The sequence below is a fragment of the Myxocyprinus asiaticus genome, chromosome 2, assembly GCF_019703515.2.
Source record: "Myxocyprinus asiaticus isolate MX2 ecotype Aquarium Trade chromosome 2, UBuf_Myxa_2, whole genome shotgun sequence".
Classification (NCBI taxonomy): domain Eukaryota; kingdom Metazoa; phylum Chordata; class Actinopteri; order Cypriniformes; family Catostomidae; genus Myxocyprinus; species Myxocyprinus asiaticus.
This window is the reverse complement of record NC_059345.1, coordinates 31187909-31213528: the sequence shown is the minus strand read 5'-3', so window position 1 is coordinate 31213528 and position 25620 is coordinate 31187909. Positions and strand designations below refer to the sequence as shown.

Genomic DNA, 25620 nt, shown 5'->3' with positions numbered 1-25620 from the left:
AAACCGTTCTCGGCCCGGAATTCTCAGCACAGTTAGACAACCATGCTCAACTGTGCTGGTGGAATGCCTGTAGTGATGTCGTAACTTACGTTTGGTCACTTATCAGTTGCCAAGATTACTCATTTTTTCTCTGTAGCTGGCCAAGCGCACTATTTGTGCAAAGTAAACACACTTTTTATGCGGTCCTTAAACTCTTGCGTTGAAGAAAAATCTTCACCCTTGGTCATACGTATTAGTAAACATGTACAGTAACTTCCCCTGAAAGCAGATCGTGATCGGTAAACACACGAGTAATGTTCGATTCATAAAAGCATGACAACCCTTCCAGACAACATACTGTATCCAATTCCAAGCATTATAGCAGGTAAACAAATTCGCCAAATGGATAACAGATAAACATCCATCCAGACTGCAGCGATGCTGTCCTGAACTGTGTGAATGTGACTGACTGAACTGAACAGCGTCCTCAGCTGGAACACGTGACAGACGGCACTTCTTTCTTGTGTTTATGGACATGACGTCATGACAAAAAGAAGAACGACATAAGTCAGCGATTTTGTGCCAAATCCGACCCGACAGCTCAAAATACAAATTATTTTTATAGGCTTACTGAAATGAATTGTTGTAAGGTAAGGACATTGTTTTAAACACTGATTGTTTTTGTACTTAATCAATAATGGCAATTTGTTCATTTTTAACCAAAAAATCTTACATTGTGCAGCTTTAAATAACAAATACACCCAAACTCATTGCATTAAAAAAATCATTAGTTCCTCCTCTCTTACAAAAAAAAATTAAAATTGGAATGGGGTTCATTTAAAAAAAAAAAAAAAAAAAAAAAAAAAAACTTAGGAGGGAGCCTGGGTAGCTCAGCAAGTATTGACGCTGACTACCACCCCTGGAGTCACAAGTTCGAACACAGGGTGTGCTGAGTGACTCCAGCCAGGTCTCCTAAGCAACCAAATTGGCCCGGTTGCTAGGGAGGGTAGAGTCACATGGGGTAACCTCCTCATGGTCACAATTAGTGGTTCTCGCTCTCAATGGGGCGTGTGGTAAGTTGTGCGTGGATCGCGGAGAATAGCATGAGCCTCCAGGTGCTGTGAGTCTCAGTGGAGTCATGCACAGCGAGCCACGTGATAAGATGACGGATTGACTGTCTCAGAAGTGGACCTGGATTGACCGCCACCTGGATTGAGGTTAGTAACCGCGCCACCACGAGGACCTACTAAGCAGTAGGAATTGGCCATTCCAAATTGGGGAGCAAAGGGGATAAATAAATAAATAAATAAATAAATAAAAACTTAGGAAACAATTTTAATGCAGAAATTGCTAGTACATTTTTTTCAAGCAAAGGCTATACACAATTCTTGGTGGCTTTAATTCCAAATCCTCAAGTAAAGTTTACTTTGTAATACTCTTTTTTCAAGTACATTTTATTCACTCTTTGTTTGTACGTTTTACTTAAGCAATGTAACACTGAATTAAGCCATGCTTTTAAAAGTATACTAACATGTCTCAGGACTCCCCCATAGTGCAATAATGTAAATACATTTCTTATGTACATACGTAAATTCACTCAAATTTAATTCAATAACTGTACATACCACTACCTTGCACATACATTACCTCTTGCACATGTACATACACCATTCTGTTACATGTTCTATTATTTGTGTCTATTTATACTCTTACCTTGTTTTATATTCTGTGTCTCACTGTAATGGTCTGTGTGCACTCGTTTCTCCTATCACCAAAATAAATTCCTTGTGTACGTGAGAACACTTGGCAATAAAGCTCATTCTGATTTCAGTGCTTTTTTAATGTACTTAGTCATGTAGCTCATGACGGAAGCTTAACAAACGCTATGTAGTCTATTAGACAACATCACCTAGCTTTAATGGTGACAGAAACAAGATCCAGAACTGTGCATGCAGAACTCAATACTTAGTACACACACACACACACAAAAAAAAAAACAATGACGGTAACAACAGATTTTTTTTTATCATGAAAATGAACTTCAGAATTCACTAAACAAGAAGTTCCTAAATGTAACAAAAACTGTGTAAATACACTTGCTAACAGTAAAACCATGCAAGCTTATTAATTATTCAAGCCCGGTTTGTGCTGGGAACACCAGCTTTGAAAAGTTAAGTCAAATTTACTTATTTAATTTAACTGTGAAATTTACTAAATTAGTACATTTAAAAAAAAAAACAGATTTTCTTCTTTAGGATTGGTACATGTTGGTGCATTTTAAAGATTGCAAAAGAATCATAAATAATATTCACTTATAATGTAGAGCATTCATTTTTACAAGTTGATTGGTGTACAAATGTAGAATTGACTTAATGTTTTCAAGTTCATGCTTTAGCTTATTCAATGCAGAAAGTACTTAATGTTTTCTGCTATATTTACACAAAACCATTCTTTTCAGTGACAGTCCTAATAACAACGTAATCATCCACAGAGAGCCTTTGCATCTAAAAACAAAACAAAAGATGCCAGATACAGCAGAGACAGTACAGTTTCCCATTGACACTGTGAGGAAACAAGGACACCAGGGAGACTAGAACTTTAGGACACAAAAGCAAGGTCATCCACACACATGGACATCACAAAATCCCTCCGCCTGAAAAAATGTAGTCGTGTCTGTTTATTTAAGGACAGATATGGTGATTAAGAAGACATTACAGTAACTCTGTGCCTTCCTGCTTCAATTGTATGTTCCTGTAAAATAGTACACATACGGTACATGCACAGACATATATCATGTAATTGACAAAAAATGTCACAGTGCTTGGTGTGAAATGTTTACTGAACCTAATGTAAAGACAAAGACTACACCAGGGCATTACATCATCACATAACCATTTCACCTCATCAAGAAAAACTCCCCAAACCCGAATGTGCAGTACACATTCCTGCATTTTACAGAGGAGAGGAAGCCCACTAAGTGTAAAAACACACCCACATTATACACCATTGTACTTCCCAAGCAACAACATTACTTTTATACAGTCTGTATCTGGGTTAAAGGGCAAACGCATCCAGAGTTCATTCTAATCGAGTTGTTCCCTTTTCCCACCAGACTTGTAAGGAACACGTTAAGCCCAACGCGATTGCAGGATCGTAAATATGCTTTCTTAAAACGATACTTGAACTATATCTCGTATCTCTGTATCGGCACAGGCCGAATAGTTTTCTGCACCTGTAAAATCCTGCCTATCACAATATTCAGACAACAAACTGAAACTCTATCCGTATTATTACCCTGTGCTGGTAGAGGCGCGTGTATCGACTATTCCGACAGGAAGCTGGTATAATCTTCAGCAATGCGGGAAAAATGTTTGCAATAATAATAATAATAATAATGATAACAATATTAGTTTCGTCCGCATACAGCTTTGACGCAACAACCATTAGCGGAATAGTCGATTTCAGTGCAATTTGTAATCAACAGGTATTCCGCAAACTCATCAGCGATCATTAAACTCACGTTGAAGAAGTTTTAATTGTATACATGTGTTAATATTCTGTTTTTAAACTTGATTATAAAGGAAAATAGGCTATATCACGCAGATATTTGCCGAGTGAACACGTTGATTGGTAATCTTGATGAATGATGTCTCTTCCGACACGTAACGCTCCTTAAATGGGTCAGGACTCGTGTGACCCTTATCACGTCCAATTGTTTGTTTGTTTGTTTGTTTTTTAAAGTACCTTCAGTAAAGTTCCTACCTTATTTGATGCAGCCTTGGCAGACATTTTGATCTCTTGCTGCCTCCAGGCGTAGCAAGTTCACTCTTGTTAAATATCACTACAAGCAAAAGGCAAAATATTCCTCCTCTCTCCTGCCCAGCAGCCGCCGCAGCGCCGGGCAAACGCGGGTTTACTTCTGGTCGCCCGAAGACATGTCAACACAACTGAAATCCCGCAGTCCAAAGTTCATCATCTGGTAATACTCCCGAACCTGTAACAAACTTCCAAACCTACGCGATTACTCTCGGATAGTCTCCCTCTTTCTGGAAATTACCTCAAGAACAAAAACGAATCAAGAACATATTCCAGTCCTCAAATCGACCACGACACGGAATTTAAAGCGGTTTAATAACAATGATGAAGTGCACCGTTCCACAACGGCTGAAGAAGTTTCAAACAGATGAGCTCGCTTCTCTTCTCTCCCAGCAACAATCATGACATGTCTGACTGGGGCGGACCATTACATTTCAGCGGGGGTGGTGGGGTGGAAACCGGGACAGTGTTAGTTTTGTAACCACAAATCCAGATATGAAATATTAACTCTTTGAGTGTATGTAGCGATTCTGTATCTTAGTATCGCGTGTTAAGTCTCATTATTTTACACTAAACAAAAGAGACAAAGATAAAAAAATTACAGGGACGCCTCCCGCCCGTGTCCTGTTTGTATTGACCGTAGAGCCGATGGGATGGAGAGAGATGAAGCGACAGTAAAAGTGGAACAAAGTTGTTTCTCGCTGCTCTGCTATTGCTATTGCTATTGATATGGCATGTACGCAAGCACTGTGACAGTTTCTGTATTTCAACACACGATGCAATATTTTTGTCTCATATGCATTATTCGTGTATAAGTTGGTCTGTTAAAGGTATAGTTCCCCAAAAATGAAAATTCTTAAATCATTTACTCACCCTCATGCCATCCCAGATGTGCATGTCTTTCTTTCTTCAGCAGAACACTAATGAAGATTTCTAGAAGAATATCTCAGCTCTGTCGGTCCATACAATACAAGTGAATGATGGTCAGAGCTTTGAAGGTAAAAAAAACAAATAAAGGCATCATAAAAGTCCATACTACTCCAGTGGTTAAATCTATATCTTCAGAAGCGATATGATAGGTGTGTGTTGAGAAACAGATTAATATAAGGTCCTTTTTTACTATAAATTCTCCTCCCTGCCCAGTAGGTGGCAATATGCACAAATAATGCAAATCACCAAAAAACAAAAAAAACAAAAGAAGAATGTGAAAGTGAAGATTTATAGTAAAAAAATGACTTAAATATTTATCTGTTTCTCACCCACACCTGTCATATTGCTTCTAAAGATTTAATGACTGGAGTCATATGGATTACTTTTATGATGCCTTTATGTGCATTTTGGACCTAGTTTTGGTCACCATTCACTTGGATTGTATGGACCAACATAGCTGAGATATTCTTCTAAAAATCTTGGGGGTTCAGCAGAAGAAAGAAATTCCTACACATCTGGGATGGCATGAGGGTGCGTATGAGAGAATTTTCATTTTTGGATGAACTATCCCTTTAAACGAAAACATTTTTCAACCGTTCAGGCTTTCCAGACAATTTTTCAAATCATCAAGAATTTTTTTCTCATGAAGATTTAATCACAGATAGGACAACATTTTTTTTGTTTGTTTTTTTTTTGTAACTCTATTTATTCTTATATTTTTGGTCGAAATGAGGAATACAACACATTGGTTATACACTGTTGGGTAAGTGAGTCACATTAACAAAACATTATTCACAAGACCTAATGCAGTTAAACACCTAGCATTATTAAACACACATTTTTAAACTTTTTAAGGTTATATTGTGTGTGGTTTAACTTTTTGATTGGGTTTTGGTTTATAACAAACCACTCAGGAAACCCAACAGGACATAATTGCTGCAATACAGGCCACTTCCTGTGGTTTCCGGGTCCCCTCCCATAGGATGGGGCTCCAGAATGCAGTTTGTATTGTTTTGAAATCAGCATTATGGACTGTACTTTTCACTGTAAAATTTCAGCTTGTGTTTGCAACTGATAAAAGAGGGAACACAGAGTCACAAAATATCACAAGACAGTTGACAGTGGCAATGATTTTTATGCATTAGGTCCATGAAGTGTTGCCATAGTCCACCAAACGGGAGAGTAAGATTGTTTACTTTCCATTCAACAAACTAACTGCCTCTCTAAATTATCTCCACAGTTCTTGTAACCATCATTAAGATGGTGAAGATATCTTTTCTGACAACAGCAAAGCTGGGGGGAATTCTCAGTCTGTCCTGCAAGTAACAAATCATATGCATACACAGAAATCAGCAAATCAGAAATACCGATACAGTTTAACACAGCCCCTAATAAAACAAGGGATACTCTAGTGCCTGTCATTGTGTTGCAGAATATATCAGCACAAAACATTCTGCTGGGTAACTTGTCCTTTTTAATACACCACTATAGCACAGTCCAAAAGACACAACCAAATTTGTAATGTGAGCAAACCAAATGCTAAGACACTGAACACAATGTGCTCTAATTAAAAACTCCTCGCTCTGCCATATGCTCTTCAACAACAGCCTTCAAGCCAGAATTAATGTTGTGGCTAATGGTCATGAGGTTATTGCAAGTTGATGTAATCCCGCAAATACATAGATGATTGACAGTCAGTTCCAAGGGAGAGGCAAAGGATGCTTTGGATTAGTCATGTGAGTGGGATAAATTCTTGTCATAAATCAGGCCTGTGGGATGAACCCAAAATAACTCAATGTAAGGGATCACATTCTCTCTTTGCTTTAGGAATCATGAAAGGAGAGGAAATGATAGGATCGGAGAATGAAACATTTAAGAAGACTTTACAACAACCATTATATACATTTTTAAGCACCCCCAAAACATTTTTAAAACCTTTTCAATACAGTTATTTTCAAATAACTAGACTCTTAATGATTTACCTGGTGAGATATGCTAATTGTCTGCCAATGCTTTTTTTATCCACAACACACATACAGTATACACACACACACACACACACACACACACACACACACACACACACACTTTCATTAATCACCAGATCTTAAATTAAATTATTTGTTTTAAAAGGGGTGATCGTGAAATATTTAAATAACTTTACATGGGTGAACCCATATGTTCACTAGAACAAATGTACAAATCTAAATTCATTGAAACACTAACACATGAAAAGTACAGATAGTATCAGCACATCTCAGTCCCGAATATTACTGAACCCCAGAAACAGAAAAAAACAAAACAAAACAACAACAACAACAACAACAAAATAGAATGATAAATACTGCCAACGATGACAGGCGCTCAATCCTTCTCCACCGCATGTTTCGATCCGCATCAACCAGAGAGGATATCAGTATATTCAGCATGCTGTTTTGTTGGTGCAGGCAAATCAATCTCAAATTCCCCAAAACCTCAGAAAGTCTCTTTAAGGTTTTTCAGTCTCTTTGAAAAACCTTAACTCAATTTAAGCCCAGGATGACAAGGACTGCTAAAGACCGCTCTGAAGAGTGATTTGTTCTGTGAGGATAGAGCAAAGACAGAGGGTTAGTGACAAAAAACGTGATCAAAGGCAGCTTTGTCGCGCGTGGCTACCCTAAACAGCTCTAAATACTGAGCAACCAGAGGCTGCGCATCAGCCTGAGAGCTCAGGTGTGCTCATGGAAGAGCAAGCACTTAGAAAACACTCCCATGGACTTGAAATTACACACACACACACACACACACACACACACACACACACAGTGAGAAGCATGTGTGATCAGAGGGAAAGCTCTGGAGGTTTGCCTGTCTGTAGTTAGAGTCTAATGCACAGTGAAAAGTGCAAAGATCACATGATGCTCTGCCTCTCCAATGTACAACATACCTCTGTATGTGCATATTTTAGCATATAGTTGGAATGTTACACTGTTATAGCTGAAATAAATAAAAGTATGTCCACATGACTTACAAAGTTTATAACTGGTATGTTTACATGCACAGTTATAATCAAGCTACAGTTGGTTTTGAGTAGTCAAGGAACAGTCTTCATCTGTCTGTCCAAGTATACATCACACAATGCATAATCCAATATTTGAAGGAAGGACATCAGCTGAGAAAATACCATCAATACATGTCATGCGTCACATCTGTCTTTTGGAGCATGCACACAACGCTGAGGCCAATTACAAGCGGAACAAAGCCCAGCATTATCTAGGACTGAATCGCATTATCTAGGTCTGTTATTCCAAATTCGCAAAAAAAAACTGACTGTTTTCAGTCATCAGTCGGACTAAAGCAAACTTTTAAAGTGCATTTAAACATACTGACTAGGTCAGGCCCTTGCCATGTTATAGATCATTTATGCACACTGTATCATTAGCCTTTTAGGTGTTGATTGCATGGCTGTAGGGATATATAAAATCATGCAAATATTTTAGGTATTTGTTGAAATTTTGATTCAGTGAGATTTCACAGTTAGATCAGCCAAAATAACAGAGCAAATAGGATGAGCGGCATAGAGAAGAATAAACATAAAGAGCTCTCAAAGCTGCACCTCTACCTACAATCTACTTAGAATCTGAGGCCAGAAACTGCTTAAAGATGGCCATGATACAGTAACTCAAGCCCCAAAACAAGCTTGAGTTACAGTATTTTCTGTGCTATCTTTTTGATGAGCCAAAACATTATGACCACCTGGTTAATATGCTGTTGGTCCTACATGGACTCTACAAAACCCCTGAAGGTCCTGTGGTATCTGGCACAAAGAGATTAGCAGAAAAACCTTCATGTCTTGTAAGTTGCGAGGTGGAGCCGCCATGGATCAGACTTGTTGGTCCAGCACATCCCACAGATGCTCAATTGGATTGAGATCTTGGGAATTTGGAGGCCAGGGCAACACCTTGAACTCTTCATCATGTTCCTCAAACCATTCCCAAACAATGTGTGCAGTGTGGCAAGGCACATTATCCTGCCGAAAAAGGCCGCAGCCATCAAGGAATACCATTGTCATGAAGGGGTGTTCCTGGTCTGCAACGATTTTTAGGTAGGTGGCACGTGTCAAATTGACGTTCACATGAGTGGCGGACCCAAGGTTTCCCAGCAGAACATTGCCTAGAGCGTCACACTTCCTCCACCAGCTTGTCGTCTTCCCACAGTGCATCCTGGTGCCATCACTTCCCCAGGTAAACGGCACAAACATACACGGCTGTCCACGTGATGTAAAAGAAAACTGGACACATCAGACCAGGCAACCTTCTCCCACTGCTCCAAGGTCCAGTTCCGATACTCACGTGCCCATTGTAGGCACTTTCGACTAGGGATGCACCGCTACCACTTTTTCTCTTCCGATCCGATTCCGATATCGGAAATCTCAGTATCGGCCGATACCGATCACAAGCCGATACCAGTGTTGTTTTTTTTGCATCATCAGTTTAGAATATCTTTACATTATTGTGTGGAACTAATTGGGAGTACTCTTTAATATATAAAGAAACACAAACCTCTAACTACACATTATTTCAATAGAAATGTATAGCTTATTAAGAAACACTTTGTTATTAACTAATATACTGGATAATATAGCAGCAAAATTAACAGTAATTTCAGTATAAGTCATCAGTAGAAAAGAAACCAGTGTTTTTTTTTATTTTGTATTTATTTATTGATTTATTTATTTAAATGTTTCAACTTGCATCTGGACTTTAAAGGATTCAGATCTATTTTTTTGTTCAGTTTAGTTCATCAGTTCTTCAGTCCACATTTCATTCACACAGTTATATATTGGAACCCATTTAACTTAAATATTGTTATAATTTGTAAACAAATACTAATGAAGACAATAATAATAATAATAAATTGTTATTAATATTATTATTATTGACTTTTTAAGTTTAATTTTAAATACAACAGCAATATATTTAAATCGTGCACTTTTTGAACCCAGTAGTTCACAGTAGTTTAATTTGCTTCTTATTCAAATTCTGGTAAAATGCACCTCCAGTGCCGTTCTAAATGCATATTTTAAGTGAACCGAACTATTGAGCATTTACATCTGAGATGCTGTTCTTGAGTAGAGCTCAAATATTGTGCACCGCTGTGAAGGCTAAAAATAGCCGCGAGTGCATCACCAGCCTGTGCGCTGGCGCTGCACATACTATATATTTACTTATTAAACACAGCCTTTTGTGATTCACAGAGCTATCGCGCATCTTCAAGTGGCTTTGAATAAAATGCACGAGTCATATGAACTGCTTTAATGGTGTTTTTATGGTTCTTTCATGTCATTTTTGGAGCTTGACTAACACACAGTATAGGATTTGGACTGGGCTCATCAGACCGTTACCTGATCCGTCTAAAAGCTTCAGTATCGAAGCCGATACCGATCCAGGTATCGGATCGGTGCATCCCTACTTTCGACGGTGGACAGGGGTCATCATGGGCACTCTGGCTACGCAGCCCCATTCGCAGCAGGCTGTGACGCACTGTGTGTTGTAGCACATTCCTCCCATAACCATCATTAAAATATTCTGTGACTTTTGCCACAGTAGACCTTCTGTCGGTTCGGACCAGACGGTATAGCCTTCGTTGCCCTCACGCATCAATGAGCCTTGGGCGCTCAACACCCTGTCGCCGGTTTGTGGTTTGCCCCTCCTCGGACCACTGTCTGTATGTACTCACCACTGCTGACCGGGAGAACCCCAAAAGCCTTGCCATTTCAGAGATGCTCTGACCGAGTTGTCTGGCCATAACAATTTGGCCCTTGTTAAAGTCGCTCAGGTCTTTACTCCTGCCCAATTTTCCTGCATTCAACACATTGACAATGAGAACTGATTGTTCGCTTACCATCTAATCTACCCAGACCTTGACATGTGGCCTTGTTAGGAGATGATTAACATTGTCTGGTACACCTGTGAGTGGTCATAATGTTTTGGCTCATCAGTGTATACTAATCACAAGCTGCGTTTCCACTAATGGGCCAAATGAGTGCATGCCAGGGCCAGTTGCATTCTCACTGTAACTTCCAGGGCTTCATCATGTCTTCTCAGGGCTTCCTCGTGGCCATTGGCCAACGGCCAGTGGCTTTTGGCCCACCAATTACGCTTGGGCCAAACAAGGCCAACTGGGGATTGAGGTGGGGTCAATTTCAAAGGTGGAGTTTAGCAGAGTTAGGTCAGAGGGTCAGCAACGATAAACGAAACAAAGACGTGATTAAGTATAGTGTCGCCGAACTTGCCAAGTTGTGTATCCAGCGCACAACGGTATAGGTTTGGGAAAAATGTAAAAAATTGCGTGCACAGCACAAATCCGTTAAGATGCACAATAGACAAAGCGGTGTCCAAAGGAAGAACTTTCCATGGTTCAAGATCATGGACGGTGTGCTAGGACATCATCCTGCTGTTAGTGGAGAGACCACTTGGGACATAATGGCAGTTACAGTCGGTAAGTTGTCAATGTTAACTTATCTTGCTAGCTAGCTAATGTTTACAAACGATATAAACTCGATGTTTTAGATAACATGATACCTCAGCTTGAGTTTCCCTCTTGCTTGTGAAATTGGCAGGGTGTGTGACGTTAGCACCAGGGCGTTGTATTAAGGGCAGGTTTCAGGGCAATGCTGCAGGGCTATTGGTCCAATGGTGGGAATGCAGATCAATTTTGGGCTCGAGGTCCAAGGCTCTTGGCCCCAGCTGACCTGTTGATAGCCCTAGCTCACACTGGCCCAGTGGCTATTGTACTCATCTAACAGTAACAGTGCTTGTAAGAGTCAAAGTATTTGAGTAAAGAAGGAATTAAAAAAATATGCTGTTAGGAAAACATGCTGTGATTGGCGACTTGGTGAGAGAAGCTTGGAAACATGATTGGTGTTTATCTAATATGGGGAAATAGGGTAAAGTGAGAGCACTAGAGCAGAAAACATAGTGAACCTCAGAGACTCGAGGGAGGGAAAAGAGAAGGGGAGAAAATTATCCAGTTTCACTGTCTGTCTTCATCTGTGCTGAATTAAAAAACTATTGACCTTATCTAGTTTCCACAGGCTTTATTGACTCTGGAAATCTTTCAAAAATAATTTTCAACCTACTGTTGGAAAATTCAAAGTGAGATCAGGCTGTTTTCACAACAAGCAATCCACACAATTGTGTGACTAGTTACATTTATTCATTGCATTTATATTTACTTGGCAGATCCTTCATCCAAAGCTATTGATAGTGAATTTAAGGTTTGTGTGTTCTCTGTGAATAGAATCCATAACTGTTGCTAGCACATGCTTTACCAGTTTCAGCTACAGAAACTCAGAAGCAGTGTGGATTGTTACAATGTTCAATCATGCATCACAATCAGAATCACGATTCATCATAGTTCACAGAGCCCCAGGTGACCTGCCCTTCTAAACCTGACTGTGGTCCCAAACATAGCTTCTCCATACAGTGAATACCAACACTGAGAGCAGCCATTCATCAAACACTGACAGGAACAAAATTGAGCTTTAGTTCATGGTGTGATTCGCAGGGGAATGCAGGGGAAAGTGGGATTGAGAGTGTTTAATCTGAGATTGAATGACCCCAAATGCATGGAGCAGTGGGACATTGGAATGGTGATTTACAAAGAATTAGAAAGAAAGGAAAAAAACTGGTGGATTAAAAGTGCATTGTAATTACATTATGTGACCTATTCAGGAAAGGACTTTGCCCTTGATGGAGAGAATGCATGGATGAAGTAGGTTCATTGCCAAAGAGATGTTGCCCTTCACAACTGTTGAAAAGCCATCTTTCAAAGAACAACACACATTTTAATTGCACTACAAATAAAAAATAGTTCAAAGCTTGAAATCAAGCTGCCTTGCATTATTGTGTAGGCTATTGCTTAACAAAAATTACCCCATAGTACCACTTAGCGTCCAACCAGCGGTAATACCGGCATTAGTCGGTTTGAACGTGAGCACTGCACCAGTGTGAAAATTATGATATCGTGGCAAGTTTAGTTTATGTTTGTGTTTGTACTTGGATGCTGAACAGATTACGTGTTTCGGCGTCTGTCTCCTCTGGGGAAGACAAGAAACTGCTCGTGTAAGTTTAAATTGATTTTTTTGACTAATTATTTTGATAAGTTTAGGCTTAAACATTATGAAAGCTGTGAAATAATAAAGTTACGTGCCTTTCCAGGAGACCTGTTCATATAAAAGTCAATCACATGAGTTCACATTTGACATTTAACCAAGGTATGATGTGTATGATAATTACCAGTGCTCATGAAAATGTCCAACAATATTTATTTTTATATTTTATGAAGATGTGAATGGTCTTTGCCTAAGCAAAACTAGTGTTGTGGTGGTTGCTAAAGTGTTATATTTGCTCTGGAGCACATTTATGCTACAGTATGTGGTAACTAGGGTTCCCTATCTGTCACTCACTCGACGTTGGTGTCAATGTAGTGACACTAGGGGTCACTCTTGGGAGCCCGAGACACCTCTGGTCTTTGATAAAAGGCCAATCAAAATTGGCGAGTGGTATTTGCATGCCACTCCCCCAAACATACGGGTATAAAAGGAGCTGGTATGCAACCACTCATTCAGATTTTCTCTTCGGAGCCGAAAGGTCATGCTCGCTGAGCTGAATACTACTGTTCATTCACCTGCTGGATCTGACGGCGCATTTCAGCGGCTTCTCCCTCCTCTGCACTGGTGCACTGCAGAGAACGCCCCTGGGCGCTTCGGCAGAAAAACTAGAGAGTATATTTTCTGAAAGAGCATTTTTCCCCTCTAAAAGAGTATATATTTCTCTAAAAGAGCGCACACACGGAACGTCTTTTTAAAGACGCGTCTTTGTAAAGATGCTTTTCCGATTGTGTGTTATTCCTGGTTGTGCTCATTATCTCTCGCCTTCTAATGGTCACGATCACTGTCTTTCATGTCTGGGCACTGCTCACATGGAGACAGCGTTCGTGGATGGTCATGTTCTCACTGCAAGAATATGTCCATGGCAACGTTGCGGTCGCTCGCCACCCCAGAGGCTCCCGCCTCGGTCCTTTTACCCACGGGTTTGAGGCCAGCGTGGCTAGCACTGGGGGCGATTTGGGGACCCCAATGGGACCGCCTCCGCCGGGTATCCCCCCGCGGACCTCCCATTCCCCAGCACGCTCGTCTGCCCCGAGCGGGCTTCCGGGTGAGTCCGCCGGCTCGTCTCACGGCGAGTTTGACCTCTTATTCGGAGCCCGTGAAAGTGATGAGCTCTCGAGCGTAGCATCGGAGAGCAGGCTCATTCAGTCGGAAGCCTCAGCTGGGCTCCTCCCTTCGGGGTCGATCGCCCAGTCACAGGCTGACGCGGAGATGATGACATGCTTTCCCGGACAGCTGCGAGCGTCGGTTAGAGTGGATTTCACCGCTCTTCCCTGAACCCTCGCGGCTCGGTGATTGGTTCCTGGGCTCGCGGCGCCGCTCAAAGCCACGCCCCGCCCCGTTCCTTTCTTCCCGGAAGTGCATGAAGAGCTGACAAAGTCGCGGGAGGCACTTTTTACTGCCCGGTCCCGATCTTTTCAGCTTCCCCGCTCTCACTACCCTCGATGGTGGGGCGGCCAAGGGTTATTCGGCAATCCCCGGTGGATAAAGGCGCTCGCGGTGCACCTATGCCCGCAGAGCGCCGCCACCTGGCGCAGGTGCCCAAAGCCCCCGTCCAAGGCCTGTAGGTTTACGTCATCTCTGACGGTCGAAGCCTACGGTGCCGCTGGACAAGCCGTCTCCGCCCTGCACGCCATGGCTCTCCTGCAAGTCCGCCAAGGCGCTAAAGGAACTGCACGAGGGTAGTTCCGCCCCGGGATTGATGCAGGAACTGCGCTCGGCGACCGACCTCGCTCTCCGAGCGATGGGGGTCACGGCGCGGTCTCTCGGGCGGACGATGGCCACACTAGTGGTCCAGGAGCGCCACCTTTGGCTCAACCTGGTCGAGATGGGTGAGGCCGACAGGACACGATTCCATGTTGCCCCCATTTCCCAGGCGGGCCTATTCGGCGACACCGTCGAGGACTTTGCCCAGCAGTTCTTGATGGTAGAGCAGTAGATGGATGCCAGCCGGCTTATCCTGCCCCGGTGCGGCTCAAGATCCCGCACCCCATCTACTCATCGCCGAGGGCATCCCCCTGCGGTGACTGCACCGGCTCCGCCGCAGCCCGCCCCTCCGGCCCGGCCCCGGCGTGGAGCCCACCGCAGGAAGCCAACGCCACCCGTCTCACAGCCGGCACCGAAGAACCCACGGAGGTCTTTGAAGCGCCCCTGAGACGGGCGACCCAGGGACAACGAAACCCTTTTGCATTTAATTGCGCTGCATGCTCAAGTGGCTGCAGTACTCAAGAGCTCAGCAAGAGTGGTTTCCTTGTTCCCTGGGTCACATATCCGGTGTGTACGGCTGGCATCACGACCACCGTCCACCACTCCATTTGGCAGGTTGGCGCTCCAGCGGCGGTCTCCCGCCCTGAGCGCCCAGCTGTGGCACAAATCCGCCCCCGATGTGACAGTCTCCATGGGTCACGAGGACAGGTCTCTTCCTCCCCCGTCCCAGGCTGTTCCGGGGGTGGTCACAAGGAGCCAGGTAAGTGCTTCGATGTCCTCGGACTCAGCACGGCCACGATGTGGTGTGGCACCTCAAGCTCCGCCCCGCCGCGAGGCCCCACCTGCCAGTACATCCGATGACGTTGTCCCTTTGGTCCCCCTTGCGCGGAACTTGGACGCATGGCTTGCGCTTTCCAGTCCGTCACGAGGGCTGGTCCGGACCGTCCGACTCGGCTGCGCGATTCACTTCGCCGGGCATCCGCCCAGGTCCAGCGGTGTCCACTTCACCTTGGTGTGGAGATCTCTACCCTCCTACGGAAGGATGCGATAGAACCTGTCCCTCCAGCCGAGATGAAGAAGGGGTTTTACAGCCCCTACTTCATTGTACCGAAAAAAGGCGGTGGGTTGCGGCCAATCTTGGACCTGCGAGTACTGAACCGGGCCTTACACAGACTCCCGTTCAAGATGCTGATGCAAAGACGCATTCTGGCGAGCGTCCGGCATCAAGATTGGTTCGCGGCGGTAGACCCAAAGGATGCGTACTTTCACGTCTCGATCCTTCCTCGACACAGACCCTTCCTGCGGTTCGCGTTCGAGGGTCAGGCGTATCAGTACAAAGTCCTCCCTTTTGGCCTGTCCCTGTCTCCTCGCGTCTTTACGAAGATCGCAGAGGCTGCCCTTGCCCCGTTAAGGGAGGTGGGCATTCGCATTCTCAACTATCTCGACGACTGGCTAATCTTAGCTCACTCTCGAGACGGGTTATGCGCACACAGGGACCTGGTGCTTTCACACCTCAGCTGACTAGGGCTTCGGGTCAGCTGGGAAAAGAGCAAGCTCCTCCCGGTTCAGAGCATCTCTTTTCTCGGTTTGGAGTTGGACTCAGTCTCCTTGACGGCGCACCTTACGAACGAGCACGCCCAGTCAGTGCTGGCCTGTTTGAAGGCGTTCAAACAGAAAACAGCGTTTCCACTGAAACTTTTTCAGAGGCTCCTGGGGCATATGGCATCCTCGGCGGTGGCCACCCCACTCGGGTTGATGCATATGAGGCCGCTTCAGCACTGGCTCCAGACTCGAGTCCTGAGACGGGCATGGCACCACGGGACACACCGCGTGGCCTTTACGTCGGTCTGTCACCGTCTTTTCAGCCCTTGGACCGACCTCTCGTTTCCACGAGCAGGTGTTCCGCTAGAACTGGTCTCCAGGCGTGTCGTGGTCACAACAGACGCCTCCAAAATGGGCTGGGGCGCTGTTGGCAATGGGCACGCAGCTGCCAGCCTCTAGACGGGTCCGTGGCTGCGTTGGCACATCAACTGCCTCGAGTTACTGGCAATTCTGCTCGCCCTGTGGAGGTTCCGGCCGTTGATCCAGGGCAAGCTTGTGCTAGTTCGGACAGACAGCACGGCAGTGGTAGCATATGTCAACCGCCAAGGCGGTCTGCGCTCCCGCTGTATGTCATAACTCGCCCGCCGTCTCCTCCAACGGAGTTAGCAGCACCAAGTTGCTGCAAGCCACTCACATCCCGGGCAACCTCAACACTTCGGTGGACGTGCCGTAACAACAGGTTACCCTCAAGGGAGAGTGGAGACTCCACCTTCAGGTGGTCCAGCTGATTTGGAGTCGATTTGGTCAGGCACAGGTGCACCTGTTCGCCTCCCAAGAATCCTCCCACTGCCCGCTCTGGTACGCCCTCACCGAGGCCTTCCTCAGCATAGACACGCTGGCAAACAGCTGGTCCCCTGGCATTCGCAAATATGCGTTTTCCCCCAGTGAGCCTGCTCGCACAGACCCTGTGCAAGGTCAGGGAGGACAAGGAGAAGGTCGTCCTGGTAAGCACCCTACTGGCCCACCCAGATGTGGTGCTCGGACCTCACGCTCCTCGTGACAGCTCTCCCCGGGCAAATTCCCCTGAGGAAGGCCCTTCTTTCTCAGGGAAGGGGCACCATCCGGCACCTGCGCCCAGACCTCTGGAATCTCCATGTCTGGCCCCTGGACGGGACGCGTTCACTCAGGCTAGGGCTCCCTCTATGAGGCGCCTGTATGCCTTTAAGTGGCGTCTGTTCGCTAAGTGGTGTTCTTCCCGTCAGGAAGACCCCCAGAGGTGTGCAGTCAGATCAGTGCTTTCCTTCCTGCAAGAGAGGTTGGAAGGGAGGCTGTCCCCTTCCACCTTGAAGGTGTACGTTGCTGCCATAGCAGCACACCACGACGCAGTCGACGGTAAGTCCTTAGGGAAGCATGATCTGATCATCAGGTTCCTAAGAGGTGCCAGGAGGCTGAATCCCTCCAGGCCGCGCCTCGTTCCCTCATCGGACCTCTGTAGTTTTTCAGGGTCTACAGAGAGCCCCCTTTGAGCTTTGCAGTCAGCCGGGCTTAAGGCACTCTCCTTGAAGACTGCCCTCCTGACTGCGCTCACTTCCATCAAGAGGGTAGGTGACCTGCAAGCGTTCTCTCTCAGCGAAACGTGCCTGGAGTTCGGTCCGGGCTATTCTCACGTGATCCTGAGACCCCCGACCGGGCTATGTGCCCAAGGTTCCCACCACTCCTTTTAGGGACCAGGTGGTGAACCAGCAAGCGCTGCCCCAGGAGGAGGCAGACCCAGCCCTGTCGTTGCTGTGTCCGGTGCGTGCTTTACGCATCTATTTGGATCGCACGCAGAGCTTTAGAATCTCTGAGCAGCTCTTTGTCTGCTTTGGTGCACAGCGGAAAGGAAGCGCTGTCTCCAAGCAGAGGATCGCCCACTGGCTCATTGACGCCATAACTATGGCATATCTCGCCCAAAACATGCCGCCCCCGGTAGGGCTACGAGCCCATTCTACCCGTGGTGTAGCGGCTTCTTGGGCCCTGGCCAGAGGTGCCTCTCTAACAGACATTTGCAGAGCAGCGGGCTGGGCAACACCCAACACCTGTGCAAGGTTCTACAACCTCCGGGTGGAACCAGTTTCGTCCCAGGTAGTGGCACGCAACACAAGCGGATAAGCCTGGGATAGCCGGCCGGGTGTATCGCTTGCACATAGCACCTTCCACCTCCTTTTGAGCTGAAGACGTGTGCTGTTAATTCCCAGTAGTGTTCACAAAAGTTGTTCCCTGGTTGACTTCCTCCGAGCCCTGTGGCAGTCAAGTTTTCGGAGAGACTCGCTGCCGGCCCAGTACACGCGCTAACTAAGAGCCCGGTTCTGGGGTAGGTGCTCCGCATGTGGCGGTTCCCTGTAAGGCTAACCCCATGCGATCTATATCTTCCGCTAGTTCGTTTCCCTGCTGGCAAACTGCATCTTCCTTGGGCAGAGCCCCTCTGCCCCAGTCTCCATGTTGTAGTAACTCCTCCCCTATTGGGCAGGATCTACCTTGAAGGATCTCCACATGGTTGGAAAGACCATGTGATGTATTCTTCCACTTAAATATCCCCCCTCTCTTGGGTGAGGTGTGGTCTCCGCGATGTCCTCCCCTTGGGAGGGACACCCCCCCGACTAGACCTGGCGGCCCAGTCGGATAATCCCTCTTCTTTTTTAGGGAGTGGAAAAAGAGAAGGGGAAAGAGGCCACGACTGGGTTAAGCCTGTCTCTATCTCTGGGTAGTCGACTTGTCCCCAAAAAGGGCCGTTCGACACTCATAACTATGTTGGGGGAGGTTACGTGTCGACCTGGTGCGCTGGCTATGAGGCACACAGCAAGTCTGCCCACCACACACCGCCAGTTCACGTAACACAGTTCAGCCTTGTGGCGTTTTGTATAGGGACCCCTAGTGTCACTACATCGACACCAACATCGAGTGAGTGACAGATAGGGAACGTCATGGTTACTGGTGTAACCTCCGTTCCCTGATGGAGGGAACGAGACGTTGGTCCCTCCTGCCACAACGCTGAACTACCCGCTGAAATGGCCGGACATTATATCGGCTCCTCAGCGTAAAACCTGAATGAGTGGTTGCATACCAGCTCCTTTTATACCCGTATGTTCGGGGGAGTGGCATGCAAATACCACTCGCCAATTTTCATTGGCCTTTTATCAAAGACCAGAGGTGTCTCGGGCTCCCAAGAGTGACCCCTAGTGTCACTACATAGACACCAACGTCTCGTTCCCTCCATCAGGGAACGGAGGTTACACCAGTAACCATGACGTTTTCTGGATGGTTGCTAGGGCATGCTATGAAGTTGTCAAGGTGATCTGCTGTGTGTTTTAGCACATTGCTACAGTATGTGGATGCCAGGTTGTTAATGTGCTGTTGCTAAGTAGTTTTCTTTTTTTAGCACATTGCTCTGCAGTTGCCAGGGTGTTCTAGGTGGTTGTCAGGTTGTTGCTATGCTGTTGTTATGTTGTTTTAACTCTGTTTTTAGCACATTGCTATGCAGTTGCCAGGGTGTTCTGGGTGGTTGCTAGGTGGTTGCTTATTGGCCCAAATGAAAAGAGCCCACCCCCACAAGTCTCTGTTCTGGTCACTAATATGACTCAACTCTCAAACTCTCAAGTTTAAATTTTTATGGACTGTGGGGTTCATTTATCCCATAAATATGATCATTCTGATGTGATTTGAATGCGCCATTAAAGGGATGGTTCGTTTAAAAATGAAAATTCTCTCATAATTTTCTCACCATCATTCGATCCAAGATGTGTAAGACTTTCATTTTTTTTCTGCAGAAGACACACACACACACACACTCCAGTGGTTTCACCAATGTCTTCTGAAAGGATCCAATTGGTTTTGGGTGAGAATAGACCAAAATATAACTCCTTTTTCGACTATAAATCTTGACATTAGCAGTCTCCTTGGCGATCAGGATTTCAAGCTCGATTAGACTTCCTATAGCGCCACCTAGGGCTCTGCGCATTCATCAAGCACTAGAAAGTGAAATCGAGCTTGAAATCATGATGGTGCCTAGAGATTGCAATGGCAAGATATACAGTGAAATGAGTTACAGTTTGGTTTGTTCTCACCCAAAACCAACTGAATCACTTCAGAGGACATGGATTTAACCACTGTAATAGTATGGATAACTTTATGCTCCCTTAATGTGCCTTTTGTAGCTTGAAATGTCTGGCCACCATTCAATTGACCTATAGAGCTGAAATGTTCTTCTATTTGTGTTCTGCAGATGAAAGAAAGTCATACACATCTGGGATGGCATGAGGGTGAGTAAATGATGAGCACCACCAATCAAATATGTTGCCATGGGTTTAATGTTAATGGGTTTAACTGTTCCGTAATTTATGCAATTTACTTGTACTTTTGATACTTAAGTACATTTAAAATCAGTTACTTTAATACTTTACTTAAGTCGTTTTCTCATGAGCTACTTTAAATTTTACTTGAGTCAATTTATATGAAGGTATCTTTACTTTTACTCAAGTATGACAAATGTATACTTTATACAACACTGCATAAATCAACATGTTGTTAGTTTAAAACAAGCCCAACAAACATAAAAAAACATAAAAAGTGGAAAACTAAATATGTATACAGGGAAAAAGCTTTGACATTTTAATTAATCCTTAACAGAATAAATGTCTTTAAATGAAGCTTGCATAAATAGAACAAAAATAGTACCCATTTTGTGACCTTTTTGTGAGTAAGGTCAAAACGGAAGATTATTGTTTGATTCTAAAATTTGAAAATCTCTACTTTTTTTAGTCCCTCAAGTGCTGTGGTTTCAGGCAGGCTGTGCCAGCCAGAGAGACTGGCTGTCCTCTATTCAACCTGCTGGGTCATAGCCAAATGTGCATGTTTAGAGCCATAGCCACTGCCAGCACAGCACAGCTTAACTCTTCTCTGTTAACACACCTACTGGTTTGGTCTCATTAGTTACCAAAAAGCCTTCGTTATAAAGCAGACTTCATGTAACCTCAGTTTAACTAGGCCTAATTATTCACAGAAAGGCTGATGCTGCTTCTTTCTGGCATATAAGATTGAGATTTCAGAAGTGGACATGTGACTTATTAAGAGTCCATTGTTTTATGGACAAAGTGTGGCCAAGACAGCAAACAATGCTCCTTTAATCACACAGTGACATTTATTCAGTGTACCATGAGAATGACAAATAAATAAACAAACTGTCATTATTCCCATACTCCAACAAACATTTATTCAAATAGCATTAGTAAAGATATTGTCCAAGACATGTTTTCCCCACATTTACATGTGTTAATTTATAGAGAGCTCATTCCAACACTGTTGTCGTGCTTCGGTACGTGGAGGCAGAGTTCAATGCACCATGAGATTCAATAATTCACATTACACACTTGGTTAGATCAGCCTGTTTACAAAGTCACAAACAGGTATTTGACTTTTCATAATTTTAATAATTCCACAAAGCAAATATACCTTTTAAAACAATAGGATATTTTTCTTGAAGGTAATGAATGGAGACATAGTACATTACAATACAATACATAGTATTGTAAAGATTAGGGCTGATATGTGACAGGATAAGTATATTTCATTAACATTAAATGAGTGATGAGTGTTCTGTTGCAGTGAAAAAGCATAATGCACGTTTCCTTTAAATAATGCTTATTTCCTGTGCAGGTAATTTCCTGAAACATCACAAATGTGATGTGGTACATGGAAGGAATCTTGTGAGTAGGGAGTCAAGAATATGCACATGCAAACATGCAAGTACCCTCACACACAAAATCATACATAATGCATGATGCACACATCGCTTAATGAATCGTAACTGTGATGCCAATCGCATATGTCTGCGTAGCCCCCTCCCTTGCCTCCTGCATAAACACTCAGTCACATAGATCCATAAGAAACTCATTTTCAAATGGCAGGACCAATATGTCAGCGTTATTTACATTTGCAACACAGATATGCTAATGCCTATTCCTGAGATATTGTCTTTCAAGGAGTCTTTAGATAGAAAAAAGGTGTTTTCTGATTGGTAGAAAGGTATTTTTAAGAGTGTTGTAATCAGGGTGGTTTATAGCTCGTTTGTCACTTTCTTAGGGGAAAAATGTCCTCACAAACATGCCACGGATGGGAACAAATAACACCCTTAACCGAGAGGCTACAGCAATGGTGTTCTTGCTGCTCTGATACTCTCTAATGTAATATGGGGGTCGGGGGGTGACATATGTGCAGGAGGGTGAGTAACTTTAAAAGCTGCGCCTCTGCGAGAAGAGTCCCATGGCTCACTTTAACAGGTTTATATTGAAGTGAGAGACCTTTCCATGAGATCAGCAGTTAAGTCAGATGTGTGCAGTCCTGCAACTATAGGGTGCCATAAGAAGATTGCTGCAGAACGAAACCAGGCTACATGTGATAAGCTGTCTTTGTATGTGCATAAAGCCCTAAAGGGATCGTTTAAGCAGCACAATGAAACACATGTGCACCAGTCAACAATACTATGAGTAAATCCACAACTGCTGATATAAATCACTGCACTGTAGTGACTGGAGGGAGACTTACAAGGTTTACACATTAACTTAAAACAAAGGTTTTCATATGTGTTTGTAAATATGTATAGCTGGCAGAGATGGAAAAGGAGACAGTACATGTTCGGTAACTCTTTACAATAAGCTTGCATATGTTAGCATAAGTTTACACAATAGTTTACATGAGCTAACAATAAACAATACTTTTAGTTAATCTTAATTTCTACTTATACATTTTTGACATTACAAGTTTTATATGTTAATATTAGTTGATATATTATGAACTAACAATCAGGGTTGGGAGGGTTACTTTTGAAATGTATTCCACTGCAGATTACAGAATACATGCTGTTTGATAAATCAAACTGATCTTGTTTTAAGGATTTTTAGATATTTTTATAGGAAAACAATGCAAAAATTATTATCAAGAATATGGTTTTTGCCCTAATATCTAAGGTGTTACTAGAAAAAAGAAATTATGATTCAACATGAATTTTCTTGATAAAAAAAATATGATCGTGCCTGGTAACGTGCATGTAAAATGGCTAGAAATAGCATTTTAGCTTAGCGTAAAGCTGACAATTTACACAAGGTTTATTTCTATTTCTTCTGCTCCAAACTTACTTCTCTGTCTGCTCGTATGAATGTAACATCATAAGAAAGTGTTTCACCGCTGCTCAAACGCTCTTTGGATTGCAACATTTATATGTATAAATGTTTTTCATCTGAAAGGACTAAATATTAAATGAAACAAATGACAATAAAATGCAAAGTAATCTCTTCAGTAATCAAAATACTTTTTGAATGTAACTGTATTCTAATTACCAATTATTTAAATTGTAACTGTAGTGGAATACAATTTGAAAATATGTATTTTAAATACGTATTCCCAATACATGTATTTCATTACTCCCCAACCCTGCTAACAATGAACAATAGTATATTCATAAATGATCATTAACCAAGATTAATAAATGTTGTAAAAATATTGTTCATACTTAGTTAATGATAACTAATGCATTAACTGTTGTTAACATATTGTAAAGTGTTACAAAATGTTCTAAGTTGCACACACAATTCTTCTGTAACTGTAACCATTGCAATCAGTAAGCAGAACATGCAGGTCAAGGCTGCTTAGTGTGTTACTCTAACTACATTCTCACCTCTTCTCTCCTCCGCACCTCAGCCTGGCTACACAGTAACTTTATTAGCCTGTGGCACCCCTGTGAAATCCATTTTGCACAACCTACAACTCTTGTAAATCTCCAATCTTCATAAGCATTCAATTAAAATCTTGTTAAGTGTCAAATGTCACTAGCAAAGGCACTTTGAGCTGAAGGGGAATACTTGTAACTCTTTGTGTCAGTCCAGCCTTAAGCCTCTAGAATCTGCACCATATTATCTCCCAGTGTGTAAGAATGTTGACAAATGCACTAGGATAGCAACTGTATGGGCCAAATGTGCAGCAACTGGTGCTGTAAACCAAGAGTCAAGATGTGCTACATTGCTCACATTGCTTGCAGGATTAGAGCTTAATCTTATCTGCAGAGAACATCATATTGTAATGTTATTGTTGTTTACATATAAAGAAGATCAGCATGATAAACATAGTTTATACAAAAGCGAAGAGAAAAATGCATTAAAGTGGAAAGTTCATAAGGTTAGCTGAGGGACAAATGTGGACATAATATTTGTATTCATTCATGTGGGAATGCATGAATGAATGAATGAATGAATGAATGTCTCTATGCATGTCATTCTTAGTCTCTTATGTACTCTCGTTCTCTTCTCAGAACTTCACAGAAAAGGTCCACAATGTCCAGAAGTGAGGGAGGAAGAGAGATTTCCTCAAGGTCATCTGTGACGTAAACAATGTCACATGACTGCAGATGCCCCTCAGCCTACAGTACATCACACTCATGATGCAACTAGCATAAGAGAGCTGAGTTTACTCACAAACAACGACTCTTTATTTAGAACATTTTCATTCAAGTCAACATGAGATCAAGATTGAGTCTATTTACTTTCTGAATGCATGTTCCTGGTCATATTGTGAACAAATCATCTATGTTATTCCAAAGAGAGAGAGAAAGAGAGAGAGAAAAAAAAAGGTTTTTGTAATCTTTAATCAAAATGTAATAAATTTCTCTTCCTCTGCAACGATTTTCCTCTTGGGCCGCACACACTTTTGGATAATGTTAACTAATAGCCAAATAGCTATTTAGGCATTGTTTTGGCAAACTTGCACTCCAATTTGGCTCCATTCTGATTTGTAAATCTTACTTTCCATGATCCAGTCAATTCCCGATGGATAAAATCATGTCCCGCCCTAATTTTATTTTTTTTCTCCATTGAATATCGTATTTCACTCCAAAATATGTCATATTACAGAAATAAAATGGGTTTAGAACAGCACTTCACATTGATTTTAAAGGTTTTCTGGCACAGGCAAAAAGGTTATATTAACATCACAAGTTTTGACATCCTATTGAAAGTACATTCATATGAAACAAATTAAACAAATGATTACAGTAGCAAGAACTTCCAGTCCAAGGAGCGCAATGTGTTGAAGTGATCATACAGTAGGTCTGGCTCAGTCTGGAGAAGAGGTCGTTCTGGCACAAGTATGCCAAAGGCAGAGAGCAAAAAAAGAGCTGGCATCATGACAGATAGAGTTCTGCTCACATTCAGCTGCTAAAAGTCTCAAGCAGCTGTAGGTAAACAGAGCACTAGAGAACTGTTCCTCTCAGAGCACTAATAAAACAAGACCCTGGGAAAGTTTCATCTAAACACTGTTTTGAAATGAATCCTCTGGACTTAACTACCCATGCGGATAATAGGATACATGAATTCACATCTGTAATCTCATCAGGGATGGGAACAATTCAGAATGTAAAAACTGTCTCCCTTCCAATTCATGAGTTTCATGATTCATGAATTTGAATTAAA

General features: G+C 43.2%; 1 protein-coding gene across 10 annotated transcripts in view; it reads right to left on the bottom strand.

Moving 5' to 3' along the window:
• The window catches only part of tjp1a (tight junction protein 1a), a 183451-nt gene that overhangs the window by 99608 nt on the left and 58223 nt on the right, over positions 1-25620 (bottom strand). The window contains exon 1 of one of the 10 annotated variants that reach the window (XM_051723548.1): positions 3742-4205. The exons of the other annotated variants lie outside the window; for them this stretch is intronic. Coding sequence (XP_051579508.1) covers positions 3742-3768 — 27 coding nt within the window. The 5' untranslated portion in view covers positions 3769-4205. Of the gene's footprint in view, positions 1-3741; positions 4206-25620 lie in introns of those variants that run through there. 10 annotated transcript variants of the gene reach the window in all.